Raw genomic sequence first — 23,803 nt, 5'->3', positions numbered from 1 at the left:
CAGTTCTTATGACATGGTAGAAACACAAACAGGAAGGAGTTTAGTTCCTGTGGCTCCTTAGTTCTTGGAAGTAATCTTAACCCTAACCTAAACAGAATACATACATATGCTGTAAACTCAGAACTGATATCTTGTTAGGTTGAGACAAGAAATGGTAAGGCGTTAAATCATTTTCTGTGCACTGATGATCAATGCCACTGGATGGTTGCAGTGTGCTGTTGTAGAACTTCAGTGTAGTTAGTGTGTCTGGATTTTGCCACTTATAAATGTAATGTAAATCATGATCACATTCATTTTGAGGCATTGTTGTATAAGCTGCAGTGATGTATCTCTGACGCATTACAATGCGGACGCGTCCAGGGGACTGCACTATTTTTTCCCCCCTGATAATGCTACATTGTGAACAAAAAATCTGTGTTGAAATCATAGTAATAAATAAAAGAAACCTCGCTTTTAGAACTGGAGTTTTAGCCACTCAACTGTATGGGAACATTACGGGTTTCTGGCTAGTTACAGCGAACATGGACACAGATTAGTGTCAAACTGTATACTGACATTGTTCAACTGAAGTCGGGTTTGCTCGTGGCAACACTTTTAAACACGTAATTTACTGCGGCATCACCCGAATGTGTCAAATAGCGTAACGCGACAAAATCACGCTGGAAGGCGAGTCCTCCTCCCAGCGTTAGGCAGGCCCTCACTGCAGATTCAGACGGTGCCAAAGTAATACCTAATGCTGTATCTCTGCAGATATGTGACCATAATCAATCTAGAGAATACAGGATTTAAGCATATGGTCAAAATGCTTGAGCTCTGCTATAATCTGCCGTCACGTGTGAATAATTTGTCAAAAAACACACATTTACTGGGGACCCACTCAAATGACCGCCTGTCCCTGTCCGGGGACTCACTACATTGAAAACCTATCAACATCACTGAAGCCGTTACAGCGTTTATACTGAATTTTACTTTTTAGTGTTACACCAGGTTGGACTTGATAACCTTTATTTAACCAGGAAAGCCTCATTGAGATTAAAAATCCCGTTTGTCATGTGTGTCCTATCCAGCAATAACAGTGAGTTACACACAAATAACATAAAGCAGAATCAGAAATACTTTATTGATCCCTGAGGGGAAACTCTTTTGTTACAGCAGCTCACTGTCACATCAGAATCAACATAAAACTAAATCAGATTAAATAAAATAATAATTATAAAATCATAAATAATACAAATCATATAAAAGACTTCATCCTAGAAACAAATTAAATGGTACATTAAAACAACTCAAGAGCTGCCTAAAACCATAAAATGAACAAATAACACATGAAGACACAAAGCAAATTGAAAGAAAATGCCCTAAAACATCAGCAACCAGAAGAGACCGCAGCAATGGTTTGAACTCGCAGAGAGAGACCACGTTTTGCGGTTTTCAATCCAGTAGCAGAAGGTTCCAGCAGACATAAAAACTTTTTTTTTTTCCATAGTTCAATGCTGACTTTTGAACAGTTGGAAACACAGAGCGTAGCTGTTCACACATTTGATTTGTGCTGAGGCTAGGTCTCTTTATGCCCCAAAGTTGTACTGTATACAGTTAAGTAAAAAGATTACACACAAATCTTGGAAGTAAGCCTGTGCGTGTTCTGTGGCTCACCTCGTTACAGATAGCTGAGATCGACCTGCTCACTAAGCTGGGTCTGCAGCCTGATGGCATCGTCGGACACTCAGTGGGAGAGCTGGCCTGTGGCTACGCCGACGGCTCCCTCAGTCACAGTGAAGCCATCCTGGCTGCCTACTGGAGAGGCCGCTGCATCAAGGAGGCCAACCTTCCTCCAGGAGGCATGGCTGCAGTCGGTAAGAGAGAGCATTCTGTGCCATATTTCAGAGGCTGCTTTCATGAAAAACGCACACTGTCTAGAGAGAAGGGATTAATTGTAAAATGTGCTTGTTTGGAATGAAAACCTATGTCAACGTTTTTCTGAAATGCTACAATCCATTTGGAAGAACTTAAATCCATCAGTCAGGGTTTCAAAATTCAATATTTAAGCTAAAATTCCACCTCCAAAAATAGAAACGCAAGTGAAGGGAAGGAGGGTTTAATATTTTTCAAATTTCTCTGATGTTGACTTTATTTTAACCTGTTCACCAAGGTTTAAAGACCATTTCTAGGATGTACTTTTTTGGAGACATCACTGACATTTTAATCACTGAAAATGAAGGTCATCTCAGCCTGGCTGGCATTATTGGTGAGGCTAGTTTCTTCTGTAGATAGGGCTTATTACTTTGAGTTTTCATTTTTTTAAAATCTAATAATTTATCTGTGTTTGTTTTGATTGTTAAAAATTAGTGAAAATCAGACAGACCACAGGAGTGTGATGCATAATCAGCAGCTCATGTTTGATTTTCTCCCCATTTTTCTCTTCACTTTCCTTTACTGTGAACTCAAATGATAAATGTCTACATAAACACAATTCTTAGCTTGAAACCTAAAATCTGATTCAAAATTTCAATTAATAAAATGTAATAGATGTACTCATTTTCTAATTATAATCAAGGTATTTTTCTATGAAAGACTGTAAAAACCAAAAATGAAGAGCCTTATCCTCAGAGGAGTAGTGACACTTTTTAAAAACTTTCTTGAGGAGGCTCGCTGGTCTCAGTTTTGTGAGGCTTCATGCAGACTTTTAGCTAGCAGTAAGCCAAAATGTGCTTACTTCAATCAAAAACGTTGTGTATATGCCATGGACACTACGTTGTGCTAACAATCCCACCAGACTGTCCTCTATACATGAGCGACCTTTCTTTCACCAAGACTCCATAGACAGTGTAGACGTTTGTCCATAGGTTTATTAGTTAGGAAAGGAGGAAACCCACAATGCCATGTGTTGCATTTGATAGATGTGACATTACACCTGTCAATTAGAATGCGAAATGATGATGCATACTTCTTACTACTGAGTGCCTGTTACATAGGGAGCAGTGAATTAGTGAACGGAGGAGTGGTTTTGGGCAGGGACTAAAAATGAAGTGCAACATACAGCAGTCATTTTGACTCTTCAAACTCAGACTCAGAATCAGCTTTATTGGCCAGGTGTATGTACACATACAAGGAATTTGACTCCGGTTTTTCGTTGCTCTCAATGTACATACACAGAAATAGACATAAATACAGCTGACAACAAGGTAAACAAACATTAAGCGACTATGTATTTTAAAGTACCAAAAACAACAACCATAACATTTGTAAACAGTAAGACAATTAGTGCAATGGTGCAGAGTGCAAATGGAGCTGAAATAAATATGGTTAATATAACAGGTTGCTTTATAGACATGAGGTAGGTGGATATATGAAAAGTGACAATATTTCCATAAACAATGAGATAAATTTACAGGTTCAGTGGATGATTTTGTCACAGGGTTATTGCACAGGGCTTGGTCCTGACACTGGTGTTAACTGTTCACCAGAGTGAAGGCCTTTTGACGTGCAGTGCTCTGTAGCGCCTCCCAGAGGGGAGAAGGTGGAAAAGGTTGTGTCCAGGGTGTGATCGGTCTGCAGTGATGTTTCCTGCCCGTTTCCTGACTCTGGATGAGTAGAAGTCCTGAATGGAGGGCAGGTCGGCACCGATGATCTCTTCTGCAGTCCTGACTGTCCGTCGTAGGCCGCTCCTGTCCTGTTTGGTGGCCGATCCAAACCGGACAGTGATGGATGTGCAGAGAACAGACTGGATTATTGCAGAGTAGAACTGGATCAGCAGCTCCTGAGGCAGGTTGAACTTCTGAGCTGGCGCAGGAATTCATCCTCTGCTGGGCCTTTTTGATGACGGTGTCGATGTTGAACGCCCACTTTAGGTCCTGGGAGATTGTGGATCCTAGAAACCTGAAGACTTCCACAGCAGACGCAGTGCTGTTGGATATGGTGATGGGGGGCAGTGTTGGGGAGCTCCTCCTGAAGTCCACTGTCATCTCCACAGTTTTGAGCGTGTTCAGCTCAGGGTTGTTCTGACCGCATTGTGGAGCGTTTGACGCAGGATGGGACGTCACACAGCTCCAGTGATCTGTTGAGGATCTGTGTGAAGATGGGGGCCAGCTGGTCAGGCAGGAGGGGGACACGCCGCCTGGTCCTGGAGCCTTCCTGATCTTCTGTCTCTAAAAAAAGCCAGATTCATCACAGCACATTTCAGATAAGAATCACCTCTGCAATAAAGAATGCACAATGCTCAGTGCTCAACAGTTCTCATTCAGTCCTGTATATTTCCATCAGACAGGACAAGGAAACCTCAATATACAAATGTGTGTATGTTTGTTTTTTTGTTGTTTGTTTTTTATAAGTTTATTTTTTGCACATCTTTTACCTTTGTGCTTGCTGTCTGTGTTCAAGGGTTGACCTGGGAGGAGTGTCTGGCTCAGTGTCCTCAGGGAGTGGTCCCAGCCTGCCACAACGCTGAGGACACCGTCACCATCTCCGGCCCTCAGGTCAAACATTCTATCAGATTCTGTCTTTTCTAGCCCCTTTAACACACACACAGAACCTGAATTTTACAGTCTGACAACTCTGAACTTGCTTTCTGGGAAGTTTTAATTTCCTTTTGCTCACATGGTGTTGATTTTGTAACTTTGTTTATTTTGCAGGATTAGTAACCTGTATCCTAGAAATTGCAAAGTTAGCGAAACCTTTGTTTGTAATGTACATAAGACTTTTCATGAGCAGGCTTTAAATGTTACCAGTGCTTTTGCTGAATGCTACAGGTGGGGAAACGCTGTTGTGGAAAATGTTGCACGTGGCTAATGGAACTGGTCAGCAAACGTACAAGACCCTCACTTTTAGATTGAAATTTTAACTTTTTCTGACAGACAACAACAGGAAGAAAAAGAACAATAATATAGTAGTTGTTAACTAGCATAGTAGTAACAACACGAAAGATGCCGCTTTAAACAATGTAAAAACAATGTTGTAGAAGCATAATAGTAACTCTAAATGTGGTGTGTGTTTTATCAGGAAGCAATCAGTAAATATGTGTCCGAGCTGAAAGAGCAGGGAGTGTTTGCGAAGGAGGTGCGCAGCGCTGGCGTCGCTTTCCACTCCTACTACATGGCCTCCATCGCTCCAGCCCTGCTGGCTGCTCTGAAGAAGGTAATAAATAGCTCTGCTGTGTTTCCACAGAATGCAACAGTGAAGCTCTGACTCGTGCTGTTACAGTGACCGCTACTGCCGTTTAGTATAGTAATATATGAAATGCACTATTATTATTTTTGGTATATTATTTTTTATGTCATACATTTTACTGGCTTATTTGTTGTTAATTAATTAAATGTTCTCATACGGCTCTAACTCTGTTTTATATCCTGCAAATTCAGCATAATGAAAGTTTTGGCTGCTTCATATCTAGAAACTTTCTTCGCTGCACTCTGTCACTGTCCTACCAGACTACTAGGCATGTCAGATTAATCGTTATTATAACTATAGGAACCAAGTTGCCTATTGCAGATCAGCTAAGTTTCATGCTGTTTGGCACACATTCAAATATTAATAAATAATAATATAAAATGTCATCTTGTGTGTAGGTGATCAAGGAGCCGCGGCAGCGTTCGTCCCGCTGGGTGAGCACCAGCATCCCTCAGTCTGAGTGGGACTCTCCTTTGGCTCTGTACAGCTCAGCTGACTACCATGTCAACAACCTGGTGAGCCCTGTGCTGTTCCAGGAAGGCCTCAGTCTGGTACCTGAAAACGCTGTGGTGGTGGAGATCGCGCCTCATGCTCTGCTGCAGGTACGCTCAGCATGTTGTTGACAGACTGCAACATCAACACTCCTGAAAAGCAGCAGTTTGAGCACTTTTGACACACACACACCAACAGTGTATCACCAGTGAAGCAAACGTCATTATTTGAGCCCTTGACCGGCTGCTTAGGTAGTTCTTCATCAGTTCTCCTTTTTACACTCATTTACTTGTATTGGTAGCTGGAGGTGGTGGGGGGAGGGTGGACTCTGTGTATTGCATGGCTGGGACAGTGTCCATCAGGAAAGGTCAATTAAATGTAGTTGATTATTTTGCATTTAATTTCATACTGTAGGAACATTTTACCAATTCAATTTTTATTAACATATTTAAAACTAAAAACCAACTTCATATTTGCCCATTATATGTGGTGTTTCCTATCAGCTGCTGTCTAACAGTCCTGTTTAATGTCCAAATACCACAGGCCACTGGTACCGGCTCTCGACTCACAGCCGGCCTAATTCTCACAAGCTCAGTTTTATAGCTGCAAACAGCCCTCTGTACAATGTGCACCAGGGCCTATATTTACCAAGCATCTCAGAATCCCTCCCAGGGTCACACTCAGTGTTAAACTAGGACTAAAAACACAGAGTAGGACTTGAGTTATTTATGAATGACTCGCACCTAGGAGAAGACGATCCCAAAGAGGGAGTGTGACATCACTGTTTTACACTGTTTTTATGATGATGTATTGTAGTTTTTCTGAAAGTTTTATGTAATATATAGTATAATATAGCTGGCTACGCTATTTAGGTTTTCAAAAAATATGGTGCCAAAATTGATAAACAGCTTAAATCTTATAATGATATTTACCAATAAGCCATTCGCAGTAGGCTGTAAGTAAACTCTGGCAAGTCACTTAAACAATAAATATGGCTTAAATAGTAAATGCACAATAAATGAGTATAATTTAAAATGGTACATAATTTGATTCAGCTGTGTGAAAATAGTTTAATACTCCTGTGCAATATACTCTTTTCAGTTTAACATTCCCTCTTTATTGATATTTAATCATACTTCTGTTGCTGCTGTGCAATATCCTCCATCTCATAATCATCTCAATAAGCTGCACTTAACTTGACTACTCATTATTGCACTACTTGCATTACTTATTACTTATATTATTACATTGTATTATTATACCGTTCATACTTATCATCAACTGGTAAATCCACTTTGTACTTTACACTTATTTAGCTTTAATCCACTTTGTACTTCATTTATCTTCCCTGTATTATAGTGTATTATATTTTTTGCTTAGTACTTCTCTTCCTGTGTGCACTGACGTGACAGTGAGCTGCTGTAACAAGAGTTTCCCCTCAGGGATCAATAAAGTATTTCTGATTCTGATTCTGAAAGAGCCTAGTCAGCCCTGTCCAATCACATTGTTTTACACTGCCTGTATTGGCGCTGCAGCTTGTATTGTGCAGATTGCACCACCAAAAACAGGGAATATATCTTTTCTTCAACTGTTCAACTCATCTGTTTTCTGCACAGGCCATCCTGAAGCGCAGCCTGAAGCACACGTGTTCCATCCTCCCCTTGATGAAGAGAGGCCACACCAACAACCTCGAGTTCTTCCTCTCAAATATTGGCAAAATCTACATGAATGGGTCAGTAAATCTGTCTGCATTTAGTAACTTTTGGTGCATTAGTATGTTTGGGGGGGGGCTGTTGTTCTGGATGGGTTTTGCAGTAAAGCCTGTTGTCCGCTTCTTCTCTTTGAGCACTCTTGGAAGCAGTTTCTGATTGCTAATATTAGAATTATTTTTATTGCACCTCTTTAGCATCAACGTGAATATTAACAGCCTCTACCCAGCGGTGAAGTACCCTGTGCCTGTTGGTACCCCTCTGATCTCCCCCTTGGTGCAGTGGGAGCATGCCCAGACCTGGGATGTCCCCAAGGTAGAGGATTTTTCCTCTGGCTCAGGAGGATCCAATTCTGCCACAGTCTACAACATCGGTAAGAAATGCACATCTGGATGAAAAAGCAGTTGTGCATCTGCCCTCTTGTGTCATATTAAGAAAAAAAGTGAAACTGTGCTTTCTAATTTCATTTGACCACTTGGTGTGCTCGGTGTCCAACTCTTCTTTGACCAACAGACATAAACCCAGAGTCTCCAGATTACTACCTGATTGGACACTGCATTGATGGGCGTGTCCTTTACCCGGCGACGGGTTACCTTGTGCTGGCCTGGCGTACCTTGCTGAGAAGTCTGGGGGTTGTCATGGAAATCACCCCTGTAATCTTTGAGGACGTCACCATCCACAGGGCCACCATCCTGCCAAAGACCGGTGAGAGCAGAGCAGCAGGGGTGTGAGGATTGCAGGTCTTTGATTGTGATGGACTTATTAGCTCTTTGACTTCCTGTTCAATGTTCATCTGATTTTTGCCTCTCTCCGTTTTCTCTCCTCACATCTCTGTTCCTCTCAGGCTCTGTCCAGTTGGAGGTGCGTCTCATGCCTGCCACCAACAAGTTCGAGGTTTCAGAGAATGGAAACCTCGCTGTTAGTGGTAGGTGGTTTTTGTACATACAGTGTTTGACAGTTCAAACAAATAGTGCCGTTTCTCCACATTTTGGTGGCAGACAGGCCAGCCACAGGGGCGGCTGTGGCTTGGTGGTAGAGCGGGTCGTCCACCAATGGGAAGGTCAGCAGTTCGATCCCGGCTTCCCCCAGCCCACATGGCGAAGCGGGCAAGACACTGAACTCCAAATTGCTCCTGAGGGCTGTGAGTGTGTGTGTGTGTGTGTGTGACTGATCAGTTAGTTTGTACTGATGAGCAGTTGGCTCCTGCCATTGGTGTGTGAATGGGGTGAATGTGGTATGTAGTGTGAAGTGCTTTGAGTAGTTGGGGGAAAAAGTAGAAAGGTGCTATACAAGTACAGTTCCATTTTCCATTTACATCCACTGACAGGGGATTCATCTTTTTATAATAATATGTTATTTCATTAAATATTTTTAGTACCTTTACAAGCACTAGATTCTCTGTTGTGATTTGTCCTGGTCTTACTCATATGTGGGATTCTGCATGTGATTTTCAGGTAAGGTGAGCATTCTGGAGGATGCAGCCCTCGATTCATTCCGTAGTCAGATAAGTCAGCAAGCTGCCAACGACGACGGTGACCCTAAAATGAAGCTGACGGCACCTGATATCTACAAAGAGCTGCGACTGCGCGGCTATGACTATGGGAAGACTTTCCAAGGCATCTTAGAGTCCAACAATGCAGGTAACAGTTGTGTGTGTTTGTCTTGCCATTGAAACCTTCTTTGAAGTTTTTGTATTAGTTGTCAATTGTTTTTTTGTTAAGACAATATAACCTATTATCTGTCCCACTGTACTGTGTTAATATTTTTCACTACATCCCCCAGACCTCAGTAGTGCTCTGGTGCTATACATTGTTTTTGCTGATTGGCCACTGTCATGTGATCGGCTGTTTCTCCAGGAGACAGCGGGAAACTGCAGTGGACAGGAAACTGGGTGACCTTTCTGGACACCATGCTGCAGATGATCGTGGTCGGCCTGTCGGGTCGTAGTCTGCGTTTGCCAACCAGGATCCGCTCAGTGTGTGTTGATCCAGCTGTCCATCTGGAGAAGGTCTGCAAGTACGCTGACGGAAAGCAAGGTGTGTGTTATCAATCTATTCAAAATTGATTTTCTGTAATCTGTATCTGCACAGACCTTTTTAGCACAGCTACAGCTAGGGTACAGATGTTTTATGTTGGATATGATTAGAAACATGTTTACCTTCTGTAATTCTTGAACTCCACATCAAACTTTTCTCTCTCATTCCCATAGCAGTGGATGTCAACGTAAACCGTTGCCTTGACAACATTGTTGCTGGGGGAGTCCAGATCTGCGGTCTGCACGCCACTGTGGCCCCCCGTCGGCAGCAGCAGCAGAGTCCCCCAACCCTGGAAGAGTTTGTGTTTGTTCCCTATGTGGAGACAGAGTGCCTGGCAGCCAATGGGAAACTTGCAGAACAGCTGAGGCTCTGCAAAGGTACAACAGGCCGTCTGTCGGCTATATCACTTTTCATCATTGAAGACACGTAGAATTTTTATTTTTTATTTTTTGCCATCATCTGCACCTGGTGTCTGCAAGTTCTTTTTTAACACTTGACTTTTCTGGAGGGAAACAGCAGTACCGAAGCAGCCGTTAGTGTTGGCTTTCAGTTTTACTAGTATTATTAGGTATTTACATTGGCCTCTCAGAACTAAAGTGTGGAAGAATCTAATGAAATTGAAAATAATCAAAAATTGTTTTCTTGATCATTTCTCCTTTTTACTATATTGCTGTCTACAAAAGAACATGATTTGTAGCCAAATGTTGTTTCGAAGGGGGTTATTAGTACTATCTTTTATCTTTTACTGTCTTCTTATTGCAATGATTTATATTTTTCTTTATATTGAGCATTCCTGAGTTGTTCTGTAAAGCAAGCCACTAAAAAGCAAGCTCTATTTTGTACATGAAATCAGCAGTCAAATATTTTTTCTGTTGCATGAAGAGAAACTAATGCATTCATTAAAACCCTAAAATCAACAAAATGTTTACTATTATTAGCACATTTTCTTTTTTGTCTCATCTGCCTATACGTGTCCTTCTATCTCTTTGTTCCACTCTCTCCATCCAGGTTTAATCCACAGACTGCAGCGAAAGTTGGCCCCTCACGGTGTCAAGCTCTCCATCCCCGGGCTACAAGGGGAGTCAGACGGTCCTCTGCCCAGCCCCGAACCCTCTGAGCCCAGCCTGGTGCGGCTGCTGGCCCTGCTGTGCAGCCTGGAGCTGAACGGGAACCTTCGATCTGAGCTAGAACAGACAGTGGAGAAGGAGAGAGCATGTCTGCTGCAGGACAGCCTGCTGCAGGGCCTGCTAGACAATCCGGCCCTCAGACACTGCCTGGACACCACCATAGAAAACAGCATGCCTGGCAAGATCAAAGTCCTGGAGGTAAGACTGAAAACTAGATGTAAATCCAATTGAAAAAATCTGGCAAATTTCATCCAGATGCTGAATTATGCTTCAGTCTCAGAATATATACAGTCTCCAACCCTCTTCACCTCTCCAACCTCTGCCAGGCTCTCTCCAACGATGGCCAGCTCTTCTCTCGTGTGGTAGCCCTCCTCAACATCCAGCCCATGCTGAATGTGGATTACACTGCCACGGCGACCAACCTGGATCTTCTTACGCCCCACCAGGCCACCCTGGAGGAGCTGGCGGTCACTTCAGCTCAATGGGACCCCCTGATGGGCCCAGCTCCTGGAGGCGTAGTAGGAGGGGCAGACCTGGTGGTGTGTAACCACGCCTGGGGCCCTCTAAAGAAGGACCCTGGACTGCTGGTGGCAAATCTGGCTTCTGGAGCCAAACAAGGGGGGTTTGTTCTCCTCCACGTCCTGCTGAAGGGAGAGACTCTGGGGGAAACAGTTGCGTTCCTCTCCAGCACCGCCCAGAGCAGCAGCCAGCGAGGGCTGCTCACACAGGTCAGTGGAGACGGTGTTCAAAACACTTGATGATAACACTCCTAATCATTTTTGTGCATCTTATCGACATCACAATGACGGGGCCCTTCAGAATAAAAATCGTTTCTTAGTTTGATAGAATCATGCAGATTGACAGAATGATACTTCTAACACCCCCGAAGCTGGAAGCTTAAAGAAAGAAGTAACATGTTGAGATGCTAACATCACATTGAATGTGTGATGGAAGGTGATGTTTTGCTAATATTATCTCCCTCTTCTCGCCAGGCTGAGTGGGAGAAGGTGTTCTCTGAGGCCTCCCTCAGCCTGGTGGCTGTCAGGAAGTCTTTTTACGGCTCGGCCCTCTTTCTTTGTCGCTGTCGCTCTCCGGTCAAACAGCCCGTTTTCCTACCTGTGGACAGCACTGACTACAAGTGGGTGGAAACACTCAAGGTGGGTTCCATAACCTTCTGTGTGTCTGAGCAGAAGTACCATTTTTCAAGTCAGAATGACAGGTAAAGGGAGTACAAAATTGTTCATATCATAACATATAGGAATATCGAAACCCTCAAAGTATGTCAGAATACAGTTTCCTTGTGACTTCACTCATCAGTTATAAATGACATTAGTCATAACTGTGGGTTACTGTGTGGATCTGTGCTGCAGGCGATGATGGCAGAGTCATCAGACTGTCCAGTGTGGTTGACTGCCTCTCAGGCTCACTGTGGCATTGTGGGAATGGTCAACTGTCTATGCAAGGAGCCAGGTGGCCACCGAATACGGTAGGACATGTATCCACTACCATACATACTCCTGTACTAGTGTTGTCACAGTAACAGAATTTTGGCCTTAACACAATAAAACATGTAACATATATAAGTGTAACACATAAAAGAAAATTCACAAACCTACATAAACAACTCACAGAACATCAACATCTACGACTGTGCCACAGTGTATCCAATACTTACTTGAAATGTGAAATGTGACTCCATACTCTTTATAATATTTACAGAGACCCAACAAATCCCTTCACTTACATTTATTATAAAGAGCACGGTCTAGACCTGCTCTATAGGAAAAGTGCAATGAGATAACTTCTGTTATGAATTTGCGCTATATAAATAAAATTGAATTGAATTACATTCATTTATTGGGTCTGATTGTTTTTATACTGTTTTTAATACTTTTTAATGTCCTTTTCCTGGTTTCTCCTTCCTTGTCACCAGCTGTGCGTTTGTGTCCAATCTGAACGAGTCTTCAGCAGCACCGAGCCTCCAGCCGGCCCATGAGTCCATGGTGTCAGTGCTGGAGGGGGATCTGGTTATGAACGTGTTCAGAGATGGACACTGGGGCGTCTTCAGGCATCAGCTCATCACTCACGGTACCAAAATATCACTTATTCTGATTCCATTTAGACGGATATGGTTCTGATTCTGTTGGAAACCACAACCATTATATTTGAGTTAGTTTTATTATGTATTGTAGAAGAGTACAACAGTGGTTATCTATGAGAAACCTTTTACATGCATTGTTCTGAAGCAACATTTTACAGTGTGCAGACTGACACAACAAAAAATAAAGTGGGTTTTTTGTGGAGCAAGACATGAAAAAAAAATTAAAATAATTCAGCTTTCATGTGGAAGCACCGTGGTTCACCTGTCAAACTACAACAGACAACTTTTTATTCCTACTTACACTGCGTTTGGTGACGATCAACTTTAGCAGTGTTAGTGGCAGAATAGAAGCTGTTTTTTTTTGGAAGTCATTCCTTTATATTAATATTGTTACATTATCAGATTCGTCTTGTCCGCTCAACATTCTTTTTATACAACTGTCACACTACGTGGGACATTATTGTTACAGCAGTACTGGGCAGCTTTGGTTGTACACTGAGCACCGTGTGGCCTAATGCAGTCCAAAAGAAACGGTGACAGTTGTCAGGCCACGGACGATCGAAATGAGCTGTGTAGATTTAATGCAGTTTTTTTGATTGTGGACAGAGATACATAGATGTACTTTGGTTTTTGCCTATTAGAAGTTGTGCTATCTTTGACATCCCTTAAACATGTTAAAATAACATTATTGTTTAACATTATGTAATTCAAAAACACCAACTGGTTTCCTCCCTAAGATTTTGTGACAGAACAGGTTTATCCAGATCGGTTTAATGCGTATAACTCGTTTTCTTTTCAGAATGTTTGATGTGCCCATGGCTTCCATTGAAGCATTTGTCTGTGTTTCATGGTTGTCAGATCTAAATGAAGAGTTGACAGAGCACGCCTACGTAAATGTGTTGACTCGAGGTGACCTGTCTTCTCTGCGCTGGATCGCCTCCCCACTCCGCCACTTTGTGACGAGCAACACCAACGTGCAACTGTGTCGCGTCTACTACAGCTCGCTCAACTTCAGAGATATAATGCTGGCCACCGGCAAACTGCCACCAGACGCTATTCCAGGTAGAGTGTGTAGACACACAAGGAATCTTGCACTTCTTGGTTCTTACAGTAACCCACAGCATCCTGTGGGTTTCTATTGTTAAAGTAGATTACACAAAAATAGATATAACAGTGGCCAAATTGTACATCAAGCGCCCAACTAACAACTAACTTCTCCTGTTCATTGTACATTGTGTAGGTGATCTAGCTCTGCAGCAGTGCATGTTGGGTATGGAGTTTTCCGGTTGTGACCCCATCGGTCAGCGTGTGATGGGGCTGCTGCCTGCTAAAGGCTTGGCGACAAATGTGGATGCTGACAAACGGTTCCTCTGGGAGGTTCCGTCCAGCTGGTCAGTGTCACATTTTTAAATATGTGTGTGTGTGTGTGTGTGTGTGTGTGTGTGTGTGTGTGTGTTATAATCAGAAATCAGTTGGTCAGTGTACAGTCAGTATAGTCGCACTAGAGACTGTAAGTGGTAGTATGAGCCTGAGATCTGATTTGGAATTGTTGTGCAGTCTGTCTGCAGTAGCTGCTATAGAAGCCGTCGTGCTGACGGAGGAGAAGGTAGATGGGGTGTATGAAAGAAAAGAGCTGGCAGCCAAGGTGGAGGCCAGCTGCTGTGGATTTGTAGCCACATCCAACGCGGGAGTTTCATAGTGGTTCTTTGGGGAAATGTATGATTTCAAGTAGGGGTGGACGATATGACCAAAATCACAATGCAGTAATTGTTCTGTAAATTCAAATAAGAAATGGTTTAAAATAACCATACCGTATCGTACTTCATCACATTGGATTATTTTCTTCTTTTATTAGGAACTTCTATACAAACAGAACAACTCCTCCTGCTCCGTATTTACAGTTTCACTCTCCTCCATGTTTTCTTGTCACTCTCTTCATCCACTGCGGTTGGCAAACCAGCTTAGAGGTGCATTACCGCCACCAACTGTCGCTCTCGCGTGATAAGAAGTCCTGCTGCCCAAATCACGTTGTTTTGCGAGGCAGCTGGATTTGCGAGATCACGTGAGAATCCAGCCTGCCCCGAATATATAGTAGAGATAGGTCAACAGTCGCACGGTATATACCATCACATCGCCCAACTCTAATTTCAAGGCTGAATCAACAATAAACAGTGGAGCCAACGAGTCACTGCACTGCTCTTTTCTTATTTTAAAAGGGAGGTCAAAGGCTTTGCTTGCGATGTAACCACAATGGAAGTTCCAACTAAAGCAGTGGCAGAAGTATTCAAATTATTTACTTCAGTAAAAGTAGCAATACCACACTACAGAAATACTCCATTACAAGTAAAAGTATAGAAGTAGTAGCAACAAAATGTACTTTTAAGTATTAAAAGTAAAAGTACTCATTATGCAGAATGGCCCCTGTCAATATTGTTGAATCATTATTATTGATGTAAACAGTTCTTGAATGTTGTAGTTTGTTGCAATGGAGCTTTTTAACTACCTCATGTACTGTACTACTTTCTTAGTTTATTGTATAACAATGCATCATCTTTGTTGAAAGAGTATATTATTATATGTATTATGATAATAAGTATAAAGTAGTGTAGCAGTAATGCCTTGAAGGATACCAGATTATGTAACGATACTTAATAAGCCTGACACGGATCACCAAAAATACATAGCATGAACGTGAGGTATAAGGGACACCAGGAATATGCATCGCAAACACATAATTGTAGAAAAGGTTTCAGTCGCAGTCATCTGGAAACTGTTTTCAGAATCAAGACGTTTCGGCTCCCATCCGGAAGTCATTCTCAATTGTTCCAACATCATCTGAAACCTCATTAGATATTTGTTGAACGCTGAAGTGTATTTGTGAGCATCATGGTGTAAACAAGGTGCTCTCATCTTTGTCTTCTCAATGTAAAACTAAGTTTCTGCATGGGTGCTCTCACGACAGCATAGTTACCTTATACTACACAGTGGCTAATAATGATGATGCACCTGTGCATATGCAGGACACTGGAGCAGGCAGCCTCGGTCCCAGTGGTCTACGCTACGGCCTACTACTCTCTGGTGGTGCGTGGCAGGCTCCGCCTCGGAGAGACTGTTCTCATCCACTCAGGGTCAGGCGGGGTCGGCCAGGCTGCCATTGCCATAGCACTCAGCAGGAAATGTAAAGTCTTCACTACAGTCGGTTAGTATGTAACACTCACATTACACACTGTCATAGTGACAAAAAATTAGCTCCGATAGGATTTCTTATTCACTGTGGTTTATTTATTTTATATGAAAGCCCACTTTCTTTTCATTACGTGTTTTTTTTCTCATAATTATGACTTCTGTCTTTTCGTTATGAGAAACTTTAGAGATACTAACTCATTTGGAGTCATTATGACATACTATATCAAAATTATGCCTATGTATCTAGTCTTTCTAACCTGAATGTTTTGTGTGTGGGATCATTAGGCTCAACGGAGAAGCGGGCCTACCTGCAGAAGAGGTTCCCTCAGCTCTCTGCAGAGTCTTTCGCTAACTCCAGAGACACCTCTTTTGAACAGCACATCCTACTCCACACACAGGGCAAAGGTCAGACACGTCTTCCTGTAGTAACGAGTTGTGTTTGACACACACGTACTTCACACACTTTCAATATATTCTCTCTATAGGATTTCTAAAATAAGAGCTGCCTCTTAAAAACCCTGTATGGAATACAATACATCCGTACAATGCACTGCACTTTGTTTCAGAGGAAATATTGACTTGGACTAAAAATAAGATAATTCCACACTACACTAAGGGATTAAAGGGCTCCTGAAATAAACTAATTTGGAAACAAGTGAAATTACATCACCACATGGTGAATTTTTCACCAGCCGCAACAAATAAGATTTAATGATTAAATGGCTAGTTTAGTTTAAGTGTCCTAAGATCCACATTCCCACACTTTTGCATATGACAGCTTGACAGTGTTTCTGAGCTTAGTAAAACAATTGTGTTTGCAAGCAACCACTCAATTACACTTTCAGATTATAGTACCACTGCACAAAGTACACTTTTTGTGACATATGTAGTATTTTGTGTGTGTGTGTGTTTCAGGTGTGGATGTGGTGCTGAACTCTCTGGCTGAAGAGAAGCTGCAGGCTAGTATTCGCTGCCTAGCCAGACACGGGCGCTTCCTGGAGATCGGCAAATATGACCTGTCCAACAACTCCCCACTAGGTCAGTAGGTAGCCTCTCACTCTCACACTCAGGCTTATAGTAACAGTGGCACCTTTAATTTCAGAATGAGCCTTACAAGAAACTGCCTATGGCAAGCTGTTTAAAAGTATGCTCATTTTCAGGTTCATAATTTTATTTTGGGCTTGTACCAGAATAGGTTTACATGGTTTAATTCTCAAAAACTAATCAACAACTGGTGAGGAGGCTGACATGTAGCTTACATTAACTAGCGACACCGCTAGCGAGAGTCATCATTTTAGCCAATAAAATCCCCTTTGCAGCTAGAAATGTTTACTCTGTGGAATCGAAGACCTGGTGTTACAAAAATGACGATGATGTTGCCACCGTTATCACTGCATATGTGCAGTGCAAGAACGGAAAGCTTGCCAGGCCCAGCAAAGCATTCAGTGTTAGCAGAAGGGCGGTTGCTGATGTGGATAATACTTATAAAATGCCATGAAATAGAAAAAGCTTATCATCAAGGAATTCGTGCATGGGCTGCAGCGTTAAAAACTCAAACTTTCACATGGTCGTAAAGCGTCTTGCCATACGGTCGGTTACAGTGCCAGAGTCGGTGCGAATAGCAAGCCGCTCCCGAGTCCCCGCCTCTCACGTACCGTAGCTTCTGACATAATTCAGATATCTGCAACGTCATTTCGCCCAGTCAGAACTCTAATTCAAGATGTCTGCAATTACCAATCTCCAATATGAGAAATCTCTAATCAAAATTAATTTCAAGATATCTAGAACTTGATAATAGATATCTACAATTACATTACGACCATTCCTAATTCCAGTTTGAAATATCTACATCATCATTTTGACTAGTCATAATTCCAGTTCAAGATATCTACAACTCATTCTGACTAGTTAAAACTTAATTTAAGATCTAAAAAGGACTATGTAGATACATTGAAGGGAATTTAAGATATCGTGAACTGGAATTATGACTAGTCACAATTTAGTTACAGATATCCACAATTCACATTGTAGAGATCTGTAATGAGAAACCCCATACACATGAATGGCAAAAGTTAGTCAAAATGTAATTACAGATATCTTGAATTAGAGCTTTGACTAGGCAAAGTGACTTTGCAGATATCCGTAATGAATATCCAGTCCAGCTAATAAATGTGAAAACGGCTTGCCATAGCCGCCTCCCCTTCAACTCTTTTGGAGAGAGAGACGTGAAGCAAACATACTGCGTGAGGTGAAAGAGACAGGAGCATGCCGGTGTTCTAAAATAAGGTGAAGTTTACAGTTATTGTAGTTCGGCCCACTTATCAACATGATCAACAGTTTCCATGGAGGCAATTAAGGTACTTTAAAACCCGCAATTTGCGTCAAACGTTGTAATCCCTGTCCGTCCGTAATTCAACTCAGTCATATATTAACAAACAGACACGATACACACATTTTTAGATTCAGTGTAACTTACACTTCCTGATGATATCACTATCTTCAATGTCCATTGTTAAAAATGCCAATAAATCCACTTAGAAATCATAGAAAAAAGTAGCTCATTTGAAAGACGTTAGCTAGCGCCAGCTACAGTTAGCAGTTAACGTTACTCTAGCAACAGGTAAGCTATCTGTGCATCAGGAAACTCCATAAATCACCGAGAGTTGAGCCAGAGCAGGATGCCAGGAACCAAACGTGGCAAGAAAACCACCTCGGTACTGTATTCCCTGTCATGCCGTCAAACTCCAAACTGGCCTCCTTCTTCTCCGAGGCTGGGCCCGCACCATTACCACGCCGGCGTACGCTGAGTAGGCTGAGACTGCGTTCTATTTATACGCCGTTTCAATTCAAGAAATATTCATGAAATAAAACTCCCAAGGAATAAATAAATGTGGCATTATGAAATAAAAGTCCCAAGGAATAAATGTGGAATTTGTCTGACGGGAAGACGGGATGTGTCTGATTTTTGCAATGTTATGTAGGTGAAAAAAAGGTTGTCCTTGAAGTTTCATGTGTGAGTTAAAGGCTGTAATGATTAAAACTTTTCTTTCAATATTTCACATAACATTGTTCCAGTAACATAATAGAGCATTCAGGTTGCCAGTTACAGATGTACAATGTCATCAGTTTATTTTATGGGAGAACCGTGCTTTCTTCTATTGGTGCCCTTCCATGGGCATCATTTCCGCCCTGTATTTTTCTTTTTGTTGAGACGTGAATCGTGACTGAGATATTTAGACAGATCCTTAACTGTAACCGAAGGGTTCTCTTCCACCTTTCTTTGTCATATTGCTTCATCTGAAGTACTCTGAAAGCACATGTGAATGAGGGATGGTTTTGTTTTGTACAGAACAAGGCACAACTAACCACTAATTAACTACAATTTCAAATCATTGATGGGAAAATCTGACTTGTAGTAGCTTTTTTAGATGTAATTTGTGAAGGGGTTCACATACTATTTTCTATTTGGATTTGTTATATTGAAATTATTTATGTAGGTAATTCCAAAGGGTTTACTTTCTTTTTCTTGGCAATGTAAATTAATAAAATGGGCTGAGAAAAATCAGTTCCAACAAAATACACGTCCAAACACACACACTAAACACAATGGGCCTGCAAGTGCGCCTGTGTCAGATTCATTGTGCTCAGCATAATCTGCGTTTCATACCAAGACACATTCTATGTTGCAAGTGGCTGCAGACCGTCCGAGGTCTGGTTCACCTTCAGCATGGTCAGCGCTGAACAGTGTCATCATGTTGTGATCTCTCCAGGCATGGCTCTGTTCTTGAAGAATGTGGCATTCCACGGCATCCTGCTGGATGCTCTGTTTGAAGAGGGCAACCAGGAGTGGGAGGAAGTGTCCCAGCTGCTGAAGGAAGGCATTATTGGAGGTGTAGTTCAACCTCTAAAGACTACAGTGTTTCAGAGGGACCAAGTGGAGGAAGCATTCAGATACATGGCTCAGGGCAAGCACATTGGCAAGGTCCTCCTGCAGGTCAGTTTCACCTCTGACCTTCAGCCTTTGATATTAGTGTGAGAAGACTATAGATTGTTCATAATGGACCAACCTGTCATGATGTATTAGAAAGAGAACACTGAAAGACTTAATAACTCAAATGCCTGTTGGTTCCTGCTTAAAAAATGAATAAAAACATAGTAAAATGTTTCTGATTAAAGGTGTTGTATGCGATTCTGGAGAAATCCGGTACCGTGACAAATACCATGATATAGGGCGAACAATGACACAGCAAGTAATGTAACTAATGTTAGCTAGGTTGTGTGTTAGCAAACTGTCCCTACGGTTTCCCAGAGCCAGCACAGCAGCTCCAGACAGCGATACTCACAACTCTCCTGCTGCTATAGCTAACATCACAACAGCAGCAGATCTTGGCAAACTAGAAAGTGAGCTTGAATGTCCGTGGGCAAGTCATTTAACGTTACCTGACACACAGATCATGGCTGGAATAGTGCTGTGTGGCCCCGTCCGAGCCACTTTGTGCACAGCGCTGGCTCTGTAAATGGGAAATATGGGAGTTTTTTTCCAGCGCGCACACTGAACAGACAGCTAGCGGACCGTGAGGAGATATTTGCTGAATTTGACAAAAACACATGTATTGGATTAGAATCGCATACTCCACCTCAAGGTCACATAATTATGTGACTGAAAATACTACACTACACCAGTACGATCCCTCTCACTGGTTCTTCTCTTCACACAGATCTGTTATGAAGAGAGGGGGGCAGCAGTCCAAACTGCTTCCCCTTTGTCTTTTCCAGCTATCTGTCGCACCTTCTGCCGCGCCTCCCACTCCTACATCATCACTGGTGGACTGGGGGGCTTCGGTCTGGAGCTTGCTCAGTGGCTGACAGAGAGAGGAGCCCGCAAACTGGTGCTGACTTCCAGATCAGGCATCAGGAACGGTAAGTCCCTCAGTAATCACAAGGCTGCTGAGGTTGCTGCTCAGTTACATTCAGAATCATTGAAAGCAGTTTGGTGGTGTTGTTGTTGACTATTGGGCCCTATTTGTGATATAAACATATGCAAACAGTTTTTTTTTTTACACATATTTAGCATGTAACAAGAGATTAATGAACAATTCACACGACGACACAGGATTAGAACTTTGAAAATGTATTTTTCATTTCACTATGTTGAAGTAGCAGGTCACTAGACAGGAGTCGGTGCAAAAAAGATGGCCATGGGAATTCAACAACAATAACTTAAAACTCAAGAAAAGAGAAAAAACAAAAACAACTAAAACCAGCAGCCTCACAGCAAACTGCCATCTACTCTCCTTTTATTACTAATATAGACCAGCGCCTGGCCTTTTACCTTCTCAGACTCACCTAACTGGAACATAGCGACTGCTCAGGCTAGCCGACAGGTGAGCTAGACTGAGACAAAGCTTTCATAGGCAGATAACAGACAGGTCAACTGTGATTGTCAGCAGTTACAATTATAATAAGAGTTATATGTTTAATCTTATCTAAGGGCACACGCACAGCCATGAATGCACCAAGGCTGACAGAATGTAATTTAATACAGAACAGTTTTACCCTTCCTCTGCTTGACCGTGCCTAGTCACTCACTGCTTAGAGCACTCATGCTGTACTCATGTCACATTGGATGGATGGTAGGGAGGGGATTTACATTTTGCAACTTGCAAGCATTTACATCATTAAGACAGTATGATTAGAGTTAGTCATCTGAGGATTAAAATACTATGCATTGACAGTATAACACCATATCAATTAAATTTGGATTTAATCACTTTAAACAACACACTTTGATGTGAGGCGTCCACATTTGTTTGTTTTTCAGGCACTTCTGTATTATTAAGTGCAAAGTCTTAATAATAAATATTGGAGCATTCAGAATTGAAAATCTGATTTTGATTTAAGCTGGAATCTCGTAATTACCTGAACTCTGATATGACATGAATGTTAATGATGCACACGTTTTCACTATCATTGATTAAGCAGATGATCTGCTCTAACATAAAAAAGCCCACATATGGAACAAAAAAACATTCAACGAGACTTAAGCCTTTCAACAGAACATCACCTTGTGAAACAAACTACAAGCACTATAAACAAGCTTGTGTTCTGTTATATGTGTAACCTCATTAATAGATTAAATAAAACACTGGATTTAAATGAATGCTTTCAATCTCTTCACAGTATGATATAAAGTCCCCTTTTTGCAGTTATAAAATCAGTGTAAATCACAGCCTTAAATATCTTAAAGCGTTTATACATTTCCATTAGGGCATTATTGTAGTACAGTTTTAAAAGTATGCAAATGTTATTGCTCTACTAACTCCACTCCGCCTGGGGGAGATTGTAGACCCCTCTAGTTTCACGGTGGTTAACTGGCTGTAACAGCTAATAATTGCACATACCGCCACTGGCCTGGTGTATGTGCTGGGTGGTCTGCCAGCACATACACCATCCCACACCACCATCCAACTGCAGAGGCAATGGTGTCTTTCACCTGCAGTGAGAAACTTAATCTGGAGGGCATAACACTCAGAAGGTTTACGCTCGATCAGTTGGCTGTTTTTCACCAACGAAATCGCCCTGTGTTTGTGACCTGTCACAAAATAGGTTAATAACTTCTTGTATATGTTTGATAGGGGCCACCACAGATATGAATTAATTAATTAACAAATTAATTAATTGATTAATATATCAAAATGTGGCTGTGGCTGTGGCATTACACAAACCTGAAGCTTTGCTCTGGAATCATAAATGATACAAACTGGTACACCATGTGACAGTAATTTGGCTCTTGGCACTGCTGTAACTACCTTTTTTCAGTTTGACTTTTTAACTGTTGCTAGGTTACCAGGCGAAGCGAGTGCGTGAATGGCAGAGTCAAAATGTGGAAGTGCTGGTGTCAACCAATGATGTCAGCACGCTGGAGGGAACAGAGCGACTCATCGCTGAGGTCCGCCAACTGGGTCCAGTGGGCGGTGTCTTCCACCTCGCCATGGTAACACATCAACCCACCTCATCAGTCCCCCTCAGCTCTGTCGCCTTATTAGGCCACCAGTGGCATCAGAAATCAGAACTCATGAACTCTGATTTTTTTGTTTGTTTGTTTCAAATGTATACTGGCTTATGAACATTATGTAAAAATATCTGTTTTTGACATCTTGAGCACTCAAAGATCCATGTCCAACCGTAACAGTTGCAGCCCAGCTGTTGGGATAGTGAGAGAATCTAATCATGCTGAAAACTCTGGTTAGGGACTAGCTAACCTTTGTTGATCTGTTGTTTCATGCTGCAAGAGGACATTGATCAGTTTACCTTAAACAAGGCCAGCTCAGAAAAAGGCTTCTGGTAATAGAAAGTGAAAAATGGAAAGTTCCTCTGCGTGTAAAAAGTAAACAATAAATGGTTAAACAACCCTGCAAAAAGTATTAAGATCCCATATTCACCCGGATTAAAATATACACCAATCACTTTTTTCTATAAAAAAAACAAAACAAAACATCCCAAATAATAGAGTCCTAGATGTTTATTTTTACCCATGCTAGCATCGTGGCTGAAATATCTCCGCAACTATTGAATGGATTGCCATCAGATTTTGTACAGACATTCATGGTCCTGAGAGGAAGAAGCCTACTGACTTTGGTCACCCCCTAACCTTACCTCTTGTGCCACTATGAGGTTGGCATTTTTGGCCTCAGCCGTACTTTGTGTTTAGTGCTAATTAGCTAATGTTAGTATCGCTCCAAAAACTGCTTCTCCATTTAAGTTGATTCCACTTTGACCTAAACTTCCTTAGCATGTTTGGTATGTCATTATCAGGTGTTGAAAGATGGCATGTTGGAGAATCTGACTCCTCAGCTCTTCCTTGATGTTAACAAACCTAAATATGACAGCATCATAAACCTGGACAAGTAAGACACACACAATCATCCTTCTGTTCAAATCAGGGAACTTTAATTAAGGACTGCTCTTTGCTTCCCTCTGGATATTGAT

General features: G+C 41.9%; 1 protein-coding gene across 4 annotated transcripts in view; it reads left to right on the top strand.

Annotated features, from left to right (window-relative positions):
- The window catches only part of fasn (fatty acid synthase), a 52,710-nt gene that overhangs the window by 20,926 nt on the left and 7,981 nt on the right, over positions 1-23,803 (top strand). For 3 of the 4 annotated variants that reach the window (XM_044177556.1, XM_044177554.1, XM_044177553.1), the window contains exons 11-35: positions 1,664-1,853; positions 4,378-4,472; positions 4,996-5,130; positions 5,562-5,765; positions 7,272-7,387; positions 7,562-7,737; positions 7,878-8,069; positions 8,209-8,289; positions 8,819-9,004; positions 9,221-9,400; positions 9,574-9,777; positions 10,409-10,725; positions 10,854-11,255; positions 11,520-11,684; positions 11,898-12,013; positions 12,461-12,615; positions 13,487-13,690; positions 13,869-14,019; positions 15,649-15,827; positions 16,100-16,219; positions 16,730-16,852; positions 19,585-19,808; positions 20,533-20,734; positions 22,657-22,808; positions 23,630-23,721. In XM_044177556.1, the coding sequence (XP_044033491.1) occupies positions 1,664-1,853; positions 4,378-4,472; positions 4,996-5,130; positions 5,562-5,765; positions 7,272-7,387; positions 7,562-7,737; positions 7,878-8,069; positions 8,209-8,289; positions 8,819-9,004; positions 9,221-9,400; positions 9,574-9,777; positions 10,409-10,725; positions 10,854-11,255; positions 11,520-11,684; positions 11,898-12,013; positions 12,461-12,615; positions 13,487-13,690; positions 13,869-14,019; positions 15,649-15,827; positions 16,100-16,219; positions 16,730-16,852; positions 19,585-19,808; positions 20,533-20,734; positions 22,657-22,808; positions 23,630-23,721 (4,361 nt within the window). The remainder of the gene's footprint in view (positions 1-1,663; positions 1,854-4,377; positions 4,473-4,995; positions 5,131-5,561; positions 5,766-7,271; positions 7,388-7,561; positions 7,738-7,877; positions 8,070-8,208; positions 8,290-8,818; positions 9,005-9,220; positions 9,401-9,573; positions 9,778-10,408; positions 10,726-10,853; positions 11,256-11,519; positions 11,685-11,897; positions 12,014-12,460; positions 12,616-13,486; positions 13,691-13,868; positions 14,020-15,648; positions 15,828-16,099; positions 16,220-16,729; positions 16,853-19,584; positions 19,809-20,532; positions 20,735-22,656; positions 22,809-23,629; positions 23,722-23,803) is intronic. The other variant, XM_044177555.1, reaches the window with a different exon arrangement.

The sequence above is a fragment of the Siniperca chuatsi genome, linkage group LG20 (genome assembly GCF_020085105.1).
Source record: "Siniperca chuatsi isolate FFG_IHB_CAS linkage group LG20, ASM2008510v1, whole genome shotgun sequence".
NCBI lineage: Eukaryota > Metazoa > Chordata > Actinopteri > Centrarchiformes > Sinipercidae > Siniperca > Siniperca chuatsi.
This window is presented reverse-complemented; position numbering and strand designations above follow the sequence as displayed.